A 16,347-nucleotide genomic window follows, 5' to 3' on the forward strand; every position below is an offset into this window, starting at 1 on the left:
CCTAAACAGCTTTGCATTGTGGGTGCTTTCTTCTGTGCTCATTTGAACAGTAAATTTACCCCAGTGCTGACTTTGTGTGTATTTACAGTATATGCTCGTTCAAAAAAAAGCCTTCTTATATCACCCTCTGCAGTATTCGACAAAGGAAATGAAAATTTTGAAATGAAAATTTTGAAACAACCATTGTACATTTCTGCTATAGAAATCCATTTAAGTAAAAGATGGAAGGATAACGAAAACTCAAATAACTAATAATTTGATTTGTGTGTGAGCTAATGGAAAAGGAACATCCAATATTTAATTAAGCACAGTTTGGGGGGGAATTGAAGAGCTCTTGATCTTCCAGGATTTACTGATCTGAATGTTCACTGCTATTCACAATCTCTCTCCACCTCCTACCAGGTGTTCCTGTGTGTGTGTGTGTGTGTGTGTGTGTGTGTGTGTGTGTGTGTGTGTGCGTGTGTGTGTGTGTGTGTATGTGTGCATGAGTGTGTAAAAGGCTTTTTGTGTGTGCCATTTGGCTCCTGTATAATGAGTCTTTAAGTGGTGGGTGAATGGACTCAATGTCCTTGGAAAAGACGAGCTGCAATTTGCAAGTCAGAGCAGGGGCTACAAACAACCTAAAACAGTCAATTACTGCCTCTGTTATCACACAGTATTAACCACAGCCAGCTGGAGAGAGAGACACCCTGGAAAAGGAAAAAGAGGGAGCGAGAGATGGAGAGAGAGGGATTGGTGTGTGAAAATGGACATCTTGGACATCAAGAGAATGATAGTAATGTGTAAATGGGAATGGTTACATGCAAATTAAAGCATATTATGCATTTGATGGAGACCACAATCCGAATAGCACATGAAAATGATTTCAAATGCAGAACATTTTCAAGGTGTTATATTACTACTACATATAACTGCACTGACAGGTGAATCTCTGTAAGGTCTTTATGAATATGATTTTAATGCGTACTATTTAAAGCAGAAGGTTGATTGTCAAGGTTTTGAAGCACTTCTGATTTGTCAGGGCAAGCAGAGGAGCACAGAACTTTTATAAAACAGCATTTTAGACTGTAAAACATATTGCAAAGTTAAAATGAGTATTTTCATTTTCCGTAGAGAGAATAATTATTGCTTATTTTGTTTTCTCTTTTTTTATTTTGGTATGTTTTCTTTAATTATTGGTGCTTGCTAAGTATCAGCTAAGGATTGGTGTTGCTTATACTCAAGGTTATGGTTTGTTATAAACCCATAACTCTATGTATTAAACTTTTGTGCTATGGACATAAATGATACCTATAATCATGTGGCTTGAGGAAGTACACTACCTTTCAAATGTTTGTGGTTGGTTAAGATGTTTTAATGTTTTAGTCTCTTTGCTCACCAAGGCTACATTTATTTGATTTAAAAATACAGTAATATTGTGAAATATTATTACAATTTAAAGTAAATTACTTCTGTTTTAATATATTTTAATGTGTACTTTATTCCTGTGACAGTAAAACTGAATTTTCATTACTCCAGTCTTTAGTGTCACATGAACCTTCAGAAATCATTCCAATATGTTGATTTCATGCTCAAGAATTATATATATAGATATATACATATAATTTCTACAGCAATTTTTATCTACAGTATATCTGTTTCTTTGTCTCTCTTTTTCCCGTAGCAATGAAGGCAGACAGGAAGCGTTTGAGGTTGGAGAGAACTGATCTGGTGAATCAGATGCAGCAGCTCTACACAACACTGGAGAGCCGTGAGGAGCAGCTACGAGATTTCATACGCAACTATGAGCAACACCGAAAAGTATTTTACATGCATATCTCATGCATTCATACTAGCACAACAGTTTTAAACATGCATAAATTCCCACGTATACACATGCTTCAGTATTCAAACACACACTTCTTATTTATGTGCTGCAGGAGAGTGAGGATGCAGTGAGAGTTCTGGCAAGGGAAAAAGATTTGTTAGAACGGGAGAAGTGGGACCTACGCCGACAAACCAAAGAGGCCTCAGAACATGCAAGTGCACTCCGATCTGCACTGGACCTGAAAGAGAACAGGATCAAGGAGCTGGAGGCTGAACTGACTATGGTGAGATACACAGAGTTTAGAAAAGCAGGGTATCCTACTGTTTGTCTTCTAAGTGGATGAGTGAGTCTAGAGATATTTGAAGTGTTTGTCTTGTTTAGAATGTCTTCATGTGTCTTCAAACGATCTGTCAACTGAGTAGCTCAAAAATGTCAGGGATGAGTTGTTTGTGTGTGTGTGTGCGTGTGTGCTTTTGTTGATGTGTGTGTTTCTTTAACAGATGAGTAGCTTTATGGCACAGAAACTAGAGAGTCGCGTGTTTGTTCGATCTCCAGAAAGACCAGCCTCACCCAAAACAGTGTCGGTAAGATCAGCCAGGCCTGTCATTCAAACCCAAATCCCTCTTTGATTGGCCTGCAGTGTTGACTCCCCATCTGATATGCACAATTTGATTGGTTGCACGTGTATTTTGTTTTGAGAACAAACTCATTGTGTATATGGAATGGAAAAAGCATGTGCGGTTCTGTTCCTTCACTGTGAACGTGAATGTTCTTCTCTGCATGCTCGTTTTGTAGAATGTTTAGGAGCTTGGGAGCCATTCTAAACCAATGATAATGGATAATGTGGTGGTGGTGGTGTTCTTTTTGGCTTATTTTCTGGCATGACTGTGGCTTGAAATGATTTTGAACTAGGCCCAACATGGAATCTGCAGCTTTTCAGCATTTTCTGCACCGATTGCATATATACACTGCTGTTCAAAAGTTTGGGATCAGTAAGATGTTTAATGTTTTTTTAAAGAAGTTTCTTATGCTTATCAAGGCTGTATCTATTTAATCAAAAACACAGAACATTTTTTGTGAAATATTATTACAATTTAAAACAAGTTTTCTATTTTTATACACTTTAAAATATAATAATAAGGTATAAAGAACAGTGTTTATTAAAAATAGAAAATTTGTGTTACAATATACACTACTATTCAAAAGTAATTTTTTTTCTTTATTTTTTTTAAAGAAATTAATACATTTATTCAGCAAGGATGTGTTAAATGAGTAAAAAGTGATAGTAAAGACTTGTATTGCTAGAAAATATTTCTATTTTGAATAAATGTTCTTTTTAACTTTTTATTCATCAAAGAATCAAAGAAAAAAGTGTCACAGGTTCCAAAAAAAATATTAAGCAGCACAACAGTTTTCAACATTGATTATAAATCAACATATTAGAATGATTTCTGAATGATCATGTGACACGGAGGCCTAAAGTAATGGCTGATGAAAATTCAGCGCAGCATCAAAGAAATAAATTCTATTTTAAATAGTGCTGTCAAAGGATTAATCGCGATTAATTGCTTCCAAAAGTTTTTGTTTACATCATATATGTGTGTATACTGTGTATATTTATTATGTATATATAAATACACACACATATACAGCATATATTCTGAAAATATTTCGGTATATATTTATATTCATATAATTGATATTATATATAAATATTTTAAATATATAAACATAACATATATTTCTTAAATATATACATACATGTGTGTGTATTTATACATACATAATAAATATACACAGTATACACACATTATGTAAACAAAAACTTTTATACTACCTTTGATAGTATATTAAAAATAAAATTAAAAATAATATTACACAATATTATTGTTTTTTTCTGTATTTTTGATCAAATAAATACAGCCTTGATGAGCATAAGAGACTCCGTTAAAACTAGTGCTGTTAATCTATTAAAAAATGTAATCGACTGTGATTAATCATGATTAATCACAAATTTAAAATACTAGGATTTACCTGTAAATGTGTTGAAATAAAGAAATGCATGACAAACTCGTTTAAGGAAACAGAACCTTTCACACTTCCGCCAGGTATGAGACATAATCCTTATTATTTTTTTATCATTATTCTTTTGTTTTTATTCAGCCATTATCAGCCTTTATACTGGCAATAAAATGTTTACCAAGCCACATCGCTTCAATCCCAGTATACATTTACCCAACTATTATCAAAAGTATTTCTAAATAAATACTACAAAACATTTCTTGCGTCCTTACGTGAAGTATTATGACAAAATGCATTATGAAGAAGAATTGGACTTGTTCTGCAGGTGCATTAGAGCTAATATTAGCATAATGCTTCATAAGACAATTTATGAGATTAATAGTACACTTTTACTCAGAACTCACTTCAAACCACCATCAAGTGTTTGTAATAACTTCCTTTTACGGTCACATGTGGAATTTGGTTGTTTACTGTTGTTAAAATATGCTATTTATAGACTTTTATATCACTGCACAAATTAGCATTTCAGATGTACACATTCCACTCAAGAAAATCACATACAAATATCCTATCGTAATCGTGTGTTTATTATCTTATATAAATCTATAGTGGCTGTTGTCATGTTTATTTCTGCTGTGTAAAAGCCTTCACATGTGCTCTGGCTGAAACTCACGTTTTTTGTGATGTTACAACCGCCTCTCCGTTCTTAAGTTGGCAAGTATACATTCCAAGTATAATACACATTAGTAAAATTATCTATTTAAATTTTTATTTGTCTATATACATTTTGGGCGGCCGTGGTACATTATAAAAGTAGCCCAAAAAACCGCAACCCACGGCTCTGTAATTTTTCCCGCGACTGTATTTTCAAAATAGCCCACTTGTGCCGCTGCCCTGGCAACACTGGTTCGCTGTACCCTCATCACACAATGATAGATAACCTTCTGCGCTGCGATGACGGGAAGTAGTTGGGGTCAAACCTTATCAAACGATTAATTTGAGTTAAAAAAATATTAACGCGTTAAAATTTTTAGATTAATCGCATGCGTTAACGTGTTAACGTTGACACCCCTAGTTAAAACACATGAAAAGTTTTACTGATCTCAAACTTTTGAATGGCAGTGTTGTGTATAGTCTCTTATGGTCATATATAGAAAATATACAAATAGAAAAGTAATGAACACTGAGAACGAACACATAAGGAGGAAACAAGGCATGTAAAATTTTGATGGTTCAATTGTAGACATATGTAATATTTTCCGCCGAATCCTCTGAGTGCAGATTCTGTGTGGTCCTATTAATAACTTGACTTTAGCTCCAGACTGGCACTACTGTGAAGCGTTTAGAGTGGTTATTCTGGGCAGTACTACACTTTCATTTTCACACGTTTTACATTTGTTTACAACACTCTGTCTGGACAAGGAAGTGGACCGTATTGAATTAAATCTGTTTGTGTGTTCCAGGCAAAACAGTCTTTGGCTACTCTCACGAAGGATGTTCCTAAGCGACACTCGCTGGCCATGCCCACAGAGACAGTCGTCAACGGCAACCAAGAGTGGGCGATGCATGCAGAGCTTCCTCTGACTGCGGCGATACGACAGAGTCAACAAAACCTTTACCACTCAATGGACAGACAGGGTACACACACACAAACACAAACACACACACACACACACACACACACTTACAGCAACGACCTGTCCAATTGAAGATCTCAACCAGAAAGCTGAGAATTACTTATCCTAAATGAGTTAAAGTCAGCCTCCTAATTCTCCTAATGTTTGTGTCTGTTAGTACTGAAAGCATCACCGTGCATGTGCGATGCTGACGGCATCAGCATGATGTCATCAGCCTCAGCCAGGATCAGTCCGTGTCACTCTAAACAACCGTCAGTCATCTCAGATGCCTCTGTGATGGAGGGAGAGAGATCCTCAACACCATCAGATTCACCACGACACAGAACACACTCCCTCTGCAATGTAAGACACTCACACACAGCATTCCACTCACTGTGACACTCTTTGCATTGCAAAACACATACACAAATGCACAAGTGTAGTACAGTAGTGTGGCATGGTACTGTTTACCTGACACCTAAACCTCAATACATTTACATGCGTATTTACGTGTACTCATTTAGCAGACTCTGTTATCCATATGTAAAAATTTGTCACAGAGTTAACAATATTCATAGTATACTATATTAAACAATATTCGTAAGATTTTTAAATGGCTAAATTAGGAAACATGCTAGAGCAGATGTAAAATGCTGAAGTTTTTTTGTAGTACATGCCTTGGTTGTGGTAAGGTTGTGAAGTGCTTTGTAGAAGAGGTGCACAAAATACTGATGAAGTTAACAATATTTTCAATAAATACGATGTTACCATAACTTTTGTTGCATGCATGGTGCTAATATTCTTTAATTGGTTAAAATTTAAGTAAAACATTTTCTGCATTATCATTATTATTAATAATTATTATTATTATTATTACAATTCCATTAATTATTCATTTAATAATTCCAATACTTCTATTAATTAAATATTGAATTATTGTAATCTAAAATTCTTATAATAATATTATTGTTACTGTTATTAACAATGCATTGTGTTCAGGGCTGCAAAACAATTAATCGCGATTGATCGCATTCAAAATAAAAGTTTGTTTACATACTTTGTGTGTGTACTGTGTATATTTATCATGTGTATATATAAATACGCACACATGCGTGTATATATTAAGGAAAAATATGTTAGACTTATATATAAAATATTTATATATATATATATATATATATATATATATATATATATATATATATATATATATATATAATATAAATTATATATAAGTATAAATAAATATACATACAAATATATTTTAAAATATATACATATATGTGTGTCTATTTATATATACATAATACATTTACACAGGACACACACATAGTATATAAACATTTTGACATATTTCGAATGCGAATAATGCGATTAATCGTTTTGCTGCCCTATTTGTGTTACATACGTTTCTAATATTATTTCCTTTCTTTAAATTTTAAGTAAAAAAATGTATCTGCAATGACAAAATAACAAACAATATAGTGATTATTATTATTATTTAACTTGTAATAATTTAGTAATAATTCAATATTGTAATTAATACAAATCTAAAATTATAGCAATATTATTATTGTTACAATTATTAAAAAATGTATTGCGTTACATCGTCTCTAATATTATTTCCTTAGTAAAATGTAAGTAAAGAAAATTCATCTGTAATAACAAAAATAAAAAATATAGGGACTCGTAGTAGTAGTAATAATAATAATAAAATCTATTTAAACTATAAATTAAATTTCAAACCACAGCAGAGCACTCAACACATTTCACATCTTGAGTGGTATTCTGATTCTTTAGCTGTTATTGTACTTCGAGATTAAGATATTATGACAACCTTCATATGCATTGTGCCATGATACAATAATTTCTCTGCTCATTTTTGATGCATCACCTTTGCTTCTATTGCTTATTATTTGTTTCTTTATCCCTGTCTCCAGTCTCTAGAGGATCTAGAGGAGCAGAGACGCAGAAAGAAGAAAGAGAGGATGGGTTTGGGCTCTCTGTCGAGGGTGTTCGGTCGAGGAAAGCAAAGAAAGTCTCTGGACCCAACTCTGTTTGATGGTACTAACACACCTGACTACTACATAGAGGAGGATGCTGACTGGTGATGCTGCTGAGAGCCCCCCTACTAGTTTCTCTCTCTCTGTGTGTGTGTGTGTCTCTATCGCTGCCATCTTTATGAGCACAAGCTGACTGTACAATGATTCCAAACTGTGCCGCAGTAGACCCAAACCTGCCCAGAGTTTGTTTGTGTGTGTGTGTGTGTGTGTGTGTGTGTGTGTGTTTATTTTATACCCACTTTAGCATCTCACTGGAAACTTGAAGGACTGCTGAATGTGTAAATAATAGTCATTGTGCACTCTGTGCTTGTGTTTCCAGATGCCTTTTATATCATTTAACGCTCATTGTCTCAGCTGTTTTTAAACCTGTGTGTTAAACATATTGATGGAGCTCTCCTGTCGGAAGCCAGCAGGACCGTCAGCGTGTATGAAAACCCATAAAAGGACATTTGCTTTTTCACACTGTGATCCAAAAGATATCTATTCATCTATCTGCAGCATATTCTGGTATTTGGACATTTGATGTAGTCTGTGACTTTTAGTGAGCAGTGGCTCGTCCTGCCTTTCCCACAGGAGAGTTTATAACCACCGTTACACACACTAACTCTGACAACTGCCTTCACAACATCATTAACCAGGAGGCAAAAACTGGTCTGAGAACAGTGTGGAAATACAAAACCCAGATGACTGGTTATATATATTAAAAAAAAAAAAAAAATTAGGATAGTTGTCATGGATATGATTACTGTACCTTTAATAAAGCAGGGTATGAGACAGAGCTCCACAGTAGTTTCCCATGTTGCTTTGCAAGTGGGGACTGGATACCTTTACTCTACAGGGCCTTTCACCATTAAACTTTGTATTTATAGTCTATTATTTTTATTTTTCTGAAATCAATGCTAGCTATCATTCAGTGACAGATTCTTACCATTGTGTACATTTCAATATTGCACTGACATGAAATGAAGAATAAATGAGTTTTCAGAGCATGTAGTGTGTTCTTCATCAGCTGGAGATGGAGAGACAGCTCTCATTTTCCCTGCTGCGTTTGGCTCAGGCTGGTGCTGAATAGCATGGAACTCTAAATGGCATGGAAATGAAAATGGTAATAAGTTATATAACTACAGACTATTTTGAAATAAAATCAGAAACACTGAACAGTGTGTGGCTGAGTTCTTCGCTCTTTGTAATTGTGTTTTGGAACTTCGCCTCCCTGAGCTTGTCTTTGGCTACTTCATTGACTGCCTGATGGTGCTCAGGTAGTACAGAGCATAATTAACTAACTCATTACTAAATACCTTTAACCACATGGGGCATTTATCTGTATGTGTGTGTGGTTGTTTAATCCATTCGTCCTTTTTATCTCACTTTTAAGTCTTTACGGGGCTCTCATAGTCATTTTGGCGCAGGATGAATTCTGTGTACATTGTTTTTCTCTGCAGTGGCTCATTAGCTCCTGGTGATGTGCAAACTCCACAATCCTGATAATGAAGCTCTATTAGAGAAGGAGGGGGGAAATGGTTGTAATATATGAATTTGTGTAGATGAGATAAAAGCAGTATTTTAACCACAGGCAAAACCAGACAAGGTGTTCTTTTCCAACAATATTTACTCTTTACAAACACTTAGCAGTAGCCATCTGTTTTGTCAGTCTTTATTTTACAACCTCTGGACCCAAATACTTAAGACTGATTCTAAGAAAGGAGTGCTTTGTTTTTCGAAACAACCCTATTATTAACCAATTATGGGCGCTTGGGTTGATTGCAGTTTTTGAAGGCGGTTCAGTGCTGCCGTCTACTGGTGAAATTATTGGTTCGCGCACAGAAGACGCTTTAACAGACGCTTTAGTGGCTGCTGTTCAAAAACTATGATGTAAATGGGAAAAATTATTGTTCCAGGAAATTTATCTAACTTCTTATTCTGAGTTAATATATTTTGTGCTTATGGTACCGTATACATACCTGTCTTCACTTGAGAAAACACGGTGGTTATGCTCGTAAATTATAGAAAACAAACTCGCATTAAGTCCCGCCCCTCTTCCGTCATCCACCAATCTAGACTCCGACAGTTTATCAAGCCCCGCCCGCCTCAGTGTGAGCCTATCAGAATGCGAGGAGCATCTGGATCGGCTTCAGCAGGTGGAGCTCGCGCGGACGGCACCCATGTCCCGTTGGCGTGCAGGAACCGTGCAGGCGTGGCTGGAGGTGATCATGGCCATGCCGATGTACATACGGGCCTGTGCAGACAACGTTAAAAGTGGGAAGGTAGACGTGACTTTCTCAGTATGGTGCATGAACACTTGTCTACACCAGTCTATAAAATAATACCCTAAAATACACAGATCCTATCAGGTCTGAATGCTTTGGGTTATTTAAACAAGCATTGTTTGTGAATGGTAGAATTAAACATTAATATCTGTGTGTTTTGTTAGGTCTTGTTAGTTCTTACAGATGAGGACCTGGAGTTTGTTTTAGGTATCAGTAATTCAATGCACCGCAGGAAACTCCGTCTGGCCATTGAAGACTACAGGGATGCGGAATCAGGACATGGGTAGGAAACACATCTTAAGACATTAAAAAAAGAGAACAGAACGGGACAATAATTTCATAAATAGGACCCCTGCAAAAAATAAAAATAATTTGTTATGGGATAGTTCACCCCAAAATTCTGTTATTGTTTGCTTAATCTCATGGTGTTCCAAACCCATAGGTATTTTAATAATATTCAAAACATTATATATATTTTTTTTAAGATATATCAAGATATTTATTTTTAATGAAACCTTGTTTCTGTCTCTCCATTAAAAGTCCAGGTAACCAAAGAATGGAAGATCCAAAAAGGTCAAAAATGCATCATAAAATCAATCCATACTGTATGAATCAAATGGTTTAAATCAAGTTTTGTGAGATGAGATATGATTGCTTTTTATGATGAACAGATTTGAAGATGAGTAAATGATGACAGAAATGTTGAATTTTGGGTGAACAGTCCCTTTCAGGTCAAGTGATGTGTGACTCCCCAAAAACTTAATTCTATTTTATTTTATTTTATCTTGAATACAAAGAGTGCATTTCTAAGAATTTATTTCTAGATTTATAAAATATTTTTCCTTTTCTTATGCTGTTTCAGCCTTTCTAAAGCAGCTGATCTGGATCACCACTGGGTGGCTCAGGCCTGGCTAACTGATGTAGGTCTTCCTCAGTATTCCCAGTTCTTCCACACTCACCTTGTGGACGGCCGTCTCCTAAGTACACTCGCACGCGCCGACCTTGAGAAGCATCTGCACGTTTCTAAAAAAGCCCACCAGAACAGCCTGCTGCTGGGAATACAGCTGCTACACACACTCAACTTTGACAAAGAGGTAAAACACACGTACTCATAAACCAGAAGAACAGCATGATGGGAATTCCCACAGGCACTAAACCTTACCAAAAAAGGAACAACCATCACAAACACACACATCAGAATAGCCCAGTTTGGAAAAACTTACCCTGATTGTATAAAGGTCTTTATAGTAAGTTAATGAACCTAAACAACAAATACCCAAATACTGTTTTGCTGCAGATTTTGCAGTCCAGGCGATCAGAGTGTGAGAATCAGAACACAGACCCTGTAGTGTGGACCTGTCATCGCATCATCAAATGGATCAAAGAGATTGACCTGAAGGTACCATTGAGAGAGAACAGTAGTGCTAACAGAGAAAGTGTAGGTATATGGAAAAAGTCAAAAGAAAAACATATCTTTTCATATAGGAGTTTGCTGACAATCTTCAGAACAGTGGGGTTCATGGTGCCATCATGGTGATGGATCCTTCCTTCAGCTCTGACACCATGGCGGCAGCTTTATGTATTCCAAACAACAAGCACATGGTCCGTCATCACCTGAATGAAGAGGTGAAGGCACTTGTCAGTGCAGCCAGGTAAGAATGTCTGTTAGTATTGTTGTACTGTATGTGTCTGTGTCTAACTCTACAAATGTATATGTCTCAATGAATCAATGTCTCTTTGAATATATTGTCGTACAAGTTCAAGAGACAGTCGATTCATGCAGATTTCTCTGATGTCTGTGTCTGCAGGGCAGGGCTTGATCAGGAAGTCGAACCTTTGGGGACTCCGCCCACACTTCACCGGCAAAGTTCTCTAAGCAGCTCATCACCCAGCTGTCATGACGATCAGCAGTCTTTAAGGAGGGTGAAGGTAGAACACTAAAGCTAAATCATAAATTATTAAAACTCATACAAATGCCACATTTAGACATGTGCCGGTATTTGGTAATACGGTATACCATGATTATGAACATGCACGATATTGTTATCGTGGGCACTTTAAAATGCAGTGAACTATTTATTACAAATTGCATTAAAATGAATGTGAAAACTTTTACCAACTGGTTATAATGCACAACACCGCCATATGCTGCTCCAAAAAAGCATGCGCACTCTGATGTAAACAAGCCCAACAAGGATGAGAAGCACAGGGCGGAGCGAGTGTATGCGCTGAAAATGCACATCCACTCCCAGCAGATGGCGCTGATTGAACAGCAGAAATGCAGCCGTTACCTCGGAAACCCCGTAAACAAAGAAGCTGCGCTACTTTCTGTTTCTGAACAGGATTTAAAAGTGCAATAGGTGATTGTCTTCAGAAACGTTTTTTTTTGTGCTGGTTGAAAGTCTCTTCACATCCCCATAGCAATCATTAGGTTAAGTGGTCTAAATGTATTTATATGTATTTATTAGGGCTGGGCAAGTTAACGCGTTTTTATCGCGTTAACGCATTAATTAATTAACGCCGACAATTAGTTTATCGCGCGTTAACGTACTTTTTATTTTGAAAGTCCGTTGCTCACTGCGTTTGAATACACATAGATAGACTGTAATAATACAACCGAATACAACACAAACCATGGGTCACAGGAGGGGTGGGATGTTTATCAGTAGGCTACTGGCTGCTTGGGATGAGCGTCATCACGCGTCTCAACCAATGAAAGCATTTGTTGTGTGCCTAAGAGAGCTACAGCGCGAAACAGAAAATATCTGGTGCGGACAGAAAAATGGAAAAAGGTACCGAAATCTTAAATGGACATTTTTATTTTAAACCTCTTCCACACGGTGGAGTTGATAGAACTAAAGCTATTTGTAACCACTGCAAAGCTGAATTGTCTTATCATCAGAGTACTTCGAGTCTGAAGTATCACTTAAATGCAATGCACACCGTTGATGCCAGCAAATCACCCACCCAAACAAACAGTGGAGGAAGGCTTCGGCAGACTACATTGGATGCAGCATGTGGGAGAACTATAGATAAACAAAAGAAAGACAAGCTAACAAATGCCAGTACGAACTTTTGTTCATACAGCAGTACTTTGAAAGAATAAAATTATGCAATACACTACTTTTGATTTCATTATTGAATTTTGCGCATGCTGCGATTAATTGCGATTAATCGCAGAAAATCACGCGATTAATCGGGATTAAAATATTTAATCGTTGCCCAGCACTAGTATTTATATATTCTGTGGAAGGGGCAGGACCAAGAACTGTTCATCCAATCAAAATGTTCGATCCAAGCATTATAAGAGGCTTTCCTACCTGCCTGTCAACATATGTATTTGCATACCTCTGCGCACCCGGTTCGCGCAGACAGATACAGTCATCAGCGTGTTCACATACGCTATGCAGACAGAGCGAGAATGACAGGCGAACAACAACAACCTGACCTTCCTTCCTGGTATTTTAGTACTGTTACTAACTGTACCATAAAGTTTTCTCACCGGTGAATGACACATGATTTATTATAGTAATGTTGTGTCTGGTCTGTGTGCGTACATGCCTTCAGCGGGTGTGGCTTTGGATGGCGATTTGCAGGGAGGGTGGGACGTACGCTTTCAGTGCTATTAGGCTAAAGTTAGCATTTTCCAAGATGTCCTACTGCACCTTTAAATGTTTCAAACAGCCATTCAGATTTTATTATTTGTGATGTTCATTGCAGCACTGAATACTTGAATATTTAGACTTAATTGGCTATTTATTTTTAAACAATTTTACATTTTAATCTGGACTACAATGTGCCCTATATGTTGTTTGAAAATGTTTTGATTCTTTATTGTTCGGTCACACTTTACATTAAGTCTCCATTAGTTGAATGAATGATGCATTTACAGTATATAGCGCTTTATTGTGTATTGCTGTACACCCAAAGCGCTTTACAATCATGTTGGGGGGGTCTCTCCTCAACCACCACCAGTGTGCAGCATCCACAGGACAACGGCGCCAGTGCGCTCACCACACACAGGTGGAGAGGAGAGAGAGTCAATCAAGTGGATGGGGATTATTAGGAGGCCATGATTGATAAAGGCCAGTGGAGGGAATTTGGTCAGGACACCAGGGTTACACCCCTACTCTTTACAAGAAGTGCCATGCGAATTTGAATGACCACAGAGAGTCAGGACATCGGTTTAACGTTTCATCCGAAAGACGGAGCTTTTTGAGAGTATAGTGTCCCCGTCACTATACTGGGGCGTTAGGACTCACACAGACCACAGGGTGAGCACCCCCTGCTGGTCTCACTAACACCTCTTCCAGCAGCAACCTAGTTTTTCCCAGGAGGTCTCCCATCCAGGTACTGACCAGGCTCAACCCTGCTTAGATTCAGTGGGCAACCAGTCTTGGGCTGCAGAGTGATATGGCTGTGGCTAACATTAGTAGTTAACATTATTTAATTCATTAGTTAACATAAACTGCCAATGAAATTTTTTTTAAATCATTTATTAATCTTAGTTAATTTCAATTGTATTTCTTTCTTGTATTTAAATGTTCGGTTCTTTTTGTTCTAAGTAAAAAAGGTTTTAAATCTGTTATATTATTACAACACATTTTTGCAACTTATTTTAATATTGTGATAATACGGTGATAAAATCTTCAGTAATTATCACAACATGAAAATTCAATATCGTCAAATGTCTAGCCACATTTAAGGGTAAAGTTTTTGAAAGTTGTCAAGAATATATATATGCAACAATATATCATTTTATTGTTATTTAAATTAAAAGAAGGATTGCAGTATTTGTATTCTCTCATCGTTTACTTACTCTTGTGTCATTCCAAACCTGTATGACTGTCTTTATTCTTTCAAACATAAAAGAAGATATTTTGAAAGAATGTGTTTTTGTTCAAGTCAGTGGGCTCCAGTGTTGTTGGGTTCCCGGCATTCTTCAGAATATCGTCTTTTGTGTTCTGTGTGTTCCATAGTTTGAAAGGACACAAGGTAAATGATGGCAGATTTTTTATTTTTGGGTGAACAATTACTTTAAATGTAGTCAGTTAACACTTTATCCTTTGCATAAATCTCTTTGCACAACCAGTGTTTGCTCTCTTTTCAAGGTTTTTGCTCTTTAGTTCCTTCAAGCATAGTTCTCAGTAACAATGCATCCTCAGAGAGTGAAGATTTGCATTATTGCTTGAATAATTCTTAAAAGTCAAATGTTTGTAGCACCAGTGAATCAGAAATCTGAGGGATCCATTTTCTTTTTTATACAGCAGCAGCTTGGTCTCAGCCCAAAGAATTTCACCGGACGAAAGATCAGTCACCAGAACAGATCCGGGTCATTTCCAAGGAATGGACTTCAGGAGGTCTCGTTACAAAGAGAGCATTGCCCAGTTCGTCATTTTTCTGCTGCTGAGCTCACCAATGTCTGAGTCATTCTCCTGTCGAGATCACTGATGAAAAACATGACACTTTCTTAAAGCTCCCAAATGGGGGATTTTCTTTTCTTTTTCAAGGTGAATGTTGATGAAATCTCAATGAAAGTTCACATTTTCAGTCTCTGGACTTTGCCAGTATAGGGGCCTTATGTTGTTGTTTGTGACTGTAGACTCATTTGTCTCAAAGTGAGACAATGTTAAGAATCCATTTGAAAGGGCACATACACTAAACGTTTATTTATCTGTTTAGATTTTGATGAAATTATTGTCGTGCAGGTAAGGAATGTGTGAGGAAGCAGGGTGAAGTATCTTGACGATTATAACTATGATTTGTGAGAACTCCACAAAGAAAAATGTGTTAAAGTTGGATTTGTTTCCTCAATAAAATGAATATTTTCACATTTACGGTGTACATTTTAGAAAACCGACTCTTAGAACATTAGATTTAGTACCACAAAATATTGTAAAATGTTTTGTTAAACAGTACATCATTATTTAAATAAATGATTATTGGAATTTCGTGAATTTACCTAAATTCATTTTATATCCAATGTGTTTCACTTAGTAATGACGTTACAGTAGGTGAATAGCAGGTCCATAACTACTCATGCTTAGACAATTTTGTATAACATGAACCCAATTTCAAATTTGCCTTTACTCCTACTTGGTTCAAACCTGCTGCTTTTGTGTACCAACTGTAAATCATCAATCTCAATATCATGCAAACATAGCTACCAACTCCAAGGTCATGCACATTGCTAAGCTGTAGCAAGGATTAAACTAATCATCATAGTAAATGTGCAAAGATCAAAGATAGGACTGATGTACATTTACATGTTTATTAACCGAATTTCTGAAGCAGCGTAAAAGGAGGTGCATATTTTTTATAGAGAAAGACAGGACAACATGTTCTCCATATAAAAATTGTCTTAAATTTTAGTTAAATCTCTGGTACTTCCTTATTTTATCCCAGGACATTAAGACAATAAACAATTTTTAGGGGGTTGAACAGTTTTGAAGAAAAAAATTATATATATATATATATATATATATATATATATATATATCAGCTAATTTTTTTCCCTTTTACATTGTTGTGTTCTTGTTAAATATTTGTTCCTCATATTTGTAGTATCGGAT

At 36.3% G+C, this 16,347-nt stretch overlaps 1 protein-coding gene and 1 long non-coding RNA gene across 5 annotated transcripts in view; one reads left to right on the plus strand and one right to left on the minus strand.

The window, feature by feature from the left end:
* kazna (kazrin, periplakin interacting protein a) overlaps window positions 1-16,167 on the plus strand; it is a 42,354-nt gene extending 26,187 nt beyond the window's left edge. For 2 of the 4 annotated variants that reach the window (XM_058784155.1, XM_058784156.1), the window contains 13 exons: window positions 1,664-1,800; window positions 1,920-2,090; window positions 2,308-2,391; window positions 5,293-5,467; window positions 5,624-5,808; window positions 7,386-7,509; window positions 9,567-9,772; window positions 9,940-10,058; window positions 10,638-10,869; window positions 11,073-11,174; window positions 11,261-11,427; window positions 11,584-11,704; window positions 15,043-16,166. In XM_058784155.1, coding sequence (XP_058640138.1) covers window positions 1,664-1,800; window positions 1,920-2,090; window positions 2,308-2,391; window positions 5,293-5,467; window positions 5,624-5,808; window positions 7,386-7,509; window positions 9,567-9,772; window positions 9,940-10,058; window positions 10,638-10,869; window positions 11,073-11,174; window positions 11,261-11,427; window positions 11,584-11,704; window positions 15,043-15,201 — 1,982 coding nt within the window. In that variant the 3' untranslated portion in view covers window positions 15,202-16,166. Of the gene's footprint in view, window positions 1-1,663; window positions 1,801-1,919; window positions 2,091-2,307; window positions 2,392-5,292; window positions 5,468-5,623; window positions 5,809-7,385; window positions 7,510-9,566; window positions 9,773-9,939; window positions 10,059-10,637; window positions 10,870-11,072; window positions 11,175-11,260; window positions 11,428-11,583; window positions 11,705-15,042 lie in introns of all 4 variants that reach the window. The other 2 variants (XM_058784153.1, XM_058784154.1) reach the window with 2 other exon arrangements.
* On the minus strand, window positions 7,572-10,871 carry LOC131545421 (uncharacterized). The gene is made up of 5 exons (XR_009272423.1): window positions 10,735-10,871; window positions 9,957-10,071; window positions 9,470-9,744; window positions 8,877-9,003; window positions 7,572-8,589 (listed from the first exon to the last, which is right to left on the minus strand). It is a non-coding gene; the product is annotated as an uncharacterized LOC131545421 (long non-coding RNA).
* Window positions 16,168-16,347: the final 180 nt, after the last annotated feature.

This window comes from Onychostoma macrolepis, chromosome 08 (assembly GCF_012432095.1).
Source record: "Onychostoma macrolepis isolate SWU-2019 chromosome 08, ASM1243209v1, whole genome shotgun sequence".
Lineage (NCBI taxonomy): Eukaryota > Metazoa > Chordata > Actinopteri > Cypriniformes > Cyprinidae > Onychostoma > Onychostoma macrolepis.